Source organism: Cryptomeria japonica, chromosome 3, assembly GCF_030272615.1.
Source record: "Cryptomeria japonica chromosome 3, Sugi_1.0, whole genome shotgun sequence".
Taxonomy (NCBI): domain Eukaryota; kingdom Viridiplantae; phylum Streptophyta; class Pinopsida; order Cupressales; family Cupressaceae; genus Cryptomeria; species Cryptomeria japonica.
In genome coordinates, this window is record NC_081407.1 from 232,978,420 (window position 1) to 232,983,115 (window position 4,696).

The window sequence follows — 4,696 nt, forward strand, 5'->3', positions numbered from 1 at the left end:
AGGGAGAAGCTATTGCGTTTCCTCAGGAATGGTCGGGCAAACATGTTCATATATGAGATGAAGGATGGCTTTGAATGGGCTAGAATTGCGGAGAACCAGACTGCATTCGATGAGGCTCTAAAGAAACCGATCAAGGAACTCAGGGACAACAGAGGTCCCTACTTTGATAAGCTCGAAATGTTTACCCAGGTCCTGGAGCGGAAGAAGGCGGTGTGGATGGAAGGGCCACAAGGATGGACAACATGGATGGAAAACCAGGATGAGATTCTGTAATAGGTGTCCAGTAGCCTCTAGGGTTCACTGTATATACTCTCTCTCGTAACTCTTTTTTTTGTAGGAGGTTGTCTTTGTTCAGTCGGATAATCCCACTGGTTAATGGCTGAGGCTTTGCCTCACATCCTCGTTTTTGTATAAACTCTCCTTATTTTGGTCTCTCGATATTTAATATAAAAAAAAATATTTGTGTAATGTTAGAAGGAAATATGTGGAATTTTTATTTAGATTGATAAATATTTAAAATATTTATATTTTATGTATATTAAATTAAAATATTTTTTATTAATAATTTAGTTAAAATACAATTATATTAATTGCTATTAAATTTTTTATATTTTGGGAAGAATTTGTGCTAAATATAATTACAAAATCAAAAAGAAAATTAAATTGATTCGGTACATTCATATTAAAAAATTGAAGTGCTCAGTTTAAACTTCAAATTTCACGCCTTATGAAGTGAAGAGTAAAGCAGGTGGAAGTGAATAATAACAGCAGGTAAGTGGAGTATTTATGGACACATGCAGCTGATGATGTCAGCAGTGTTTATTTTAAAATATAAAAAGTGTTATTTGTCTTCGTAATAAATGGAGTATTTATGGACCCATGCAGCTGATGATGTCAGCAGTGTTTATTTTAAAATATAAAAAGTGTTATTTCTCTTTGAAATAAATGTGATAATAATAGCTGTCATAGAATTGAAATTTTACACTAACCATTAAAAACAAAAAAAAAATGATAGAAATAAATTATTTAAAATGAAAATAAAAATTATATTATAGATCTTTTGTTAAAAATATTTAATTTTTTAAATTGATTGACTAAACTAATATAAGAATTGCATTGAATGAAATAAAGAGATAATTGAAGATATAAAAAAATGTTAAATCAACATTTAAAAGACAATTTGCATGATTTATAAATAAACATTGATTGGGGCTGTGATGATATTGTACACATCTGTGCAGTTTTAATTTTGCACCTGAAAATGTTCTAACATTGAGATTATACAAAACCCAAAACCTTACAGACAGAGTGGCAGCCTTTTTAACAAGTCTGTTCTCACTGAGATTGAAATTAATTAATCGGAACTTCAAATTTTTGAAAATTATCATTAGTCTATGCAGCTTATATGCTAGAGAAAAATTAACACACTGGATAACATAGGAAAACTCCTTAAATTCAACTCAGACCATATTGATAATGCTAAATTATGGTCTTTATCAAGTGTTTTGCAGAGTGGCATGGATATTTTCATTTCATTGCAGTCAAGACAGCTCTTGAATGCTCTTATTATGCTATACAGGGTCCAGCTTTGTTGAAATTGATGATGTGTTAAACATAATTTTTTTCGATTTCAAATATACCTAATTAAAGGTTATATTCAATTATACTATATCTGATAATAGGTTTGAATGAATTCCACAAGCAGCTCCATAATCCATCATTTATTTAACTATTCCAAATTACTAGGACAACTTGAAAAATCGATGATCTCCAAATTCTTATAAATCCTTTATAATCCATCATTTATTTAACGTTTTTGTGCTCGAAGATTAATGAATATCAAGAAAAGAAAGGGGTAAAAATTCAACTTCTCCATATTATGAGAGGAATACCATAAATAAGACAACATATTGCACGTTTTGCAGTATTTCAGTAAGTACATAGGCAACAGTATACTTTCTCAAACTTGTTCGATTCAACTAATGGAGGATTTTTACAGAAAGAAGACAAACATGAAACTAGCAAATATGGAGTATTAAAACTTCTTAATAACCTTATAAACATGTAAAATCTAGGATCTGACTGTGGGATGTTAGATTGGAAGAAGCTCTCTTGGTGATTCAATGGTACACAGCAAATCAGCATAAACGAAAAGAAGAAGACATCTTTTGCCTTCAATGGTTTCATCCACGTCTCCAAATAGACCGCTTCCAACAATAGCTGCCGATGTGTTCGAAAAAGCTCACCTCAGCCACTTTCGAAGCTTCCCACAAACAGGTCATCACTTGGTTTCTTCCTTGGAACCATCTCTAATATCAGAAATCCATAACCTTAAACATATCCCTCCATTGAAAAAATCCCACCCAATCCATACTCTGCAGTCAATTTTATTCCAAATATTGGTAGTAGGCTACTGAAGGAAATGATAATGCCAATATAAAGAAAGCTCACAAAAATACCTGGGGCAATATAGCCAATATATTCCTTGAGTACAAATTTTTATGCAATCTGCCCACTAAGCTGGTTTTCCGATAACTCTAATCTCTTCAATTTCGAAAGATTTGCTAAAGAGTAGGGGATGGTACCTTGGAGATGGTTTCCTGACAAGGCTAACTCTGTCAATTCTGAGAGATTTCCTAAAGAGGGGGGAATGGTGCCCAATAAGTTATTCTTATAAAGGTAAAGAAACTGCAGCTGAGTAAGCATGCCCAATTCAGGGGGAACGGTACCCTGGAGATGGTTTTGTGACAAGTCTAAATCAGTCAATTTTGAGAGATTTCTTAAAGAACTGGGAATAGCGCCTGATAAGTAATTTCGCCTGAGGCAAAGAACCTGCAGCTGAGTGAGCATACCCAATTCAGTGGGAACAGTACCTGTGAGATTATTTTCTTGCAATGGCAATTCAACCAGAGCGGACAAATTTCCTAAAGAACGGGGAATGCTAGCTGATAAGTTATTTGTGAAAAGATAAAGCAATTGAAGCTGACTGAGCATTCCCAATTCAGAGGGAATGGGACCAGTGAGATGGTTTTCTGACAAGTCTAATTTTGTCAATTTTGAAAGATTTCCTAAAGATCTGGGAATGGTGTCTGATAAGTTATTTTTATACAGGTAAAGAAGCTGCAGTTGAGTGAGCATGCCCAATTCAGGAGGAATGGTACCCCTGAGGTCATTTTTGAACAAGGTTAATTTTGTCAAATTTGAGAGATTCCCTAAAGAGCTGGGAATGGTTCCTGATAAATTATTTCTATGAAGGTAAAGAAGCTGCAGATCAGTGAGCATGCCCAATTCAGGGGGAATGGTACCTGCGAGATCATTTTCAAACAAATACAAATCAGTCAATTTTGAGAGATTTCCTAAAGAGGAGGGAATGGTGCCTGATAAGTTATTTTGCCAAAGGGAAAGAACCTGCAGGTGAGTGAGCCTTCCCAATCCAGGGGGAACGGCACCTGTGAGATCATTTTCTTCCAAATACAAATCAACTAAGGCGGACAAATTCCCTAAAGAACGGGGAATGGTACCTGTCAGATAGTTTCCTCCTAGGTAAAGATACTTTAGGCTTGTGAGCCGAGTCAGCTCAGGCGGAATGCTGCCATGCAGTTGGTTATATGAGAGTCTCAGGTCATGCAAACTGCGGCAAGCGGAGAGAGAGGGGGGAATTGTTCCTTGTAACTGATTGGCCCACAGCCAGAGTTTATGCATACGGGAAAGTTGGGCGAGTTGAGGTGGAATGTGACCAGTGAGGGCATTGCTGGAGAGATCTAACGATCGGAGAGAGGATAGTTGGCCAAGTTGAGGTGGAATGTGACCGCTGAGGGCATTGTTGGTGAGATCTAGGGATCGGAGAGAGGAGAGATTCCCCAGAACAGGAGAGATGGTGCCGTGTAAGTTCATCTGGGATAAGTTTAGGGCGAGGACGGACTGAAAAGAGGAATCGCAGGTAAGACCAGACCAATTGCAGAGGGGTCGATGGGGACTCCAGTCGGGCAGAGATGTGGTATTATTGTGAGAAATGGCATCTCTGAATCGCAAGAGCAATTGTTGTTGTTTGTGCTGATAAGAGTGAGGAAAAGCGAAGATTGGAAAGTTGGGGATGGAAAGCATGATCAAAAGCAATAAGAAAAGAGGAGCCATGGTAGAGCAGATCAAATCAGCAGGAAACTAAACACACAAGGCGATGGAATAAAATAAAATGGGAATGAGAGGGAAGAATAAATAAATAGAGTTGATCACATAATCTCCCTTGTATCATTTCACGGGGATGGTATAAGAAGAGAGAAATGGAAATCTGTAAACAATACATAAAAACCTTTCAACTCTTAATTATGTACAGTGCCGCTAATAAATCTTTTCACCGCACACGAATCGGAAACGGTAAAATTATTACCTAGATCGTGGCATTTGATGGAAGATTTAGAAGTTATATTGGCAGTGTTACATGATCGATTACAAGTTAACGCCGCTAACACACGCGCATTTGCCGGGGAATTGACATATTAGTTTTTATGTTCACATAGAAAAAGTGAACAGATTTTGCTTTTGATGTGCACGATGTTTCATTCGCAATTCCTATTGGAAAGGGCTACATTCTTATCAGTGTTAATGGCAAGGTTCCTATATTTCTTGTGTATTATAATTTTGGTAGTATTTTACTATATGAAAAAAACATATATACGATAAGAGGAAATTAAATTGA

General features: G+C 36.3%; 1 protein-coding gene across 1 annotated transcript; it reads right to left on the reverse strand.

The window, feature by feature from the left end:
- Positions 1-1,901: 1,901 nt before the first annotated feature.
- Positions 1,902-4,161, reverse strand: LOC131067219 (probable leucine-rich repeat receptor-like protein kinase At1g35710). Its single transcript, XM_058002173.2, has 2 exons — positions 2,460-4,161; positions 1,902-2,375 (listed from the first exon to the last, which is right to left on the reverse strand). Exon 1 carries the CDS (start codon positions 4,132-4,134, stop codon positions 2,500-2,502), a length of 1,635 nt encoding a protein of 544 aa, XP_057858156.2. The 5' UTR covers positions 4,135-4,161; the 3' UTR covers positions 1,902-2,375; positions 2,460-2,499.
- Positions 4,162-4,696: the final 535 nt, after the last annotated feature.

Bases quoted from the DNA above. Each gene is read 5' to 3' on its own strand.
- LOC131067219 (XM_058002173.2), bottom strand. From the start codon at position 4,134: ATGGCTCCTCTTTTCTTATTGCTTTTGATCATGCTTTCCATCCCCAAC.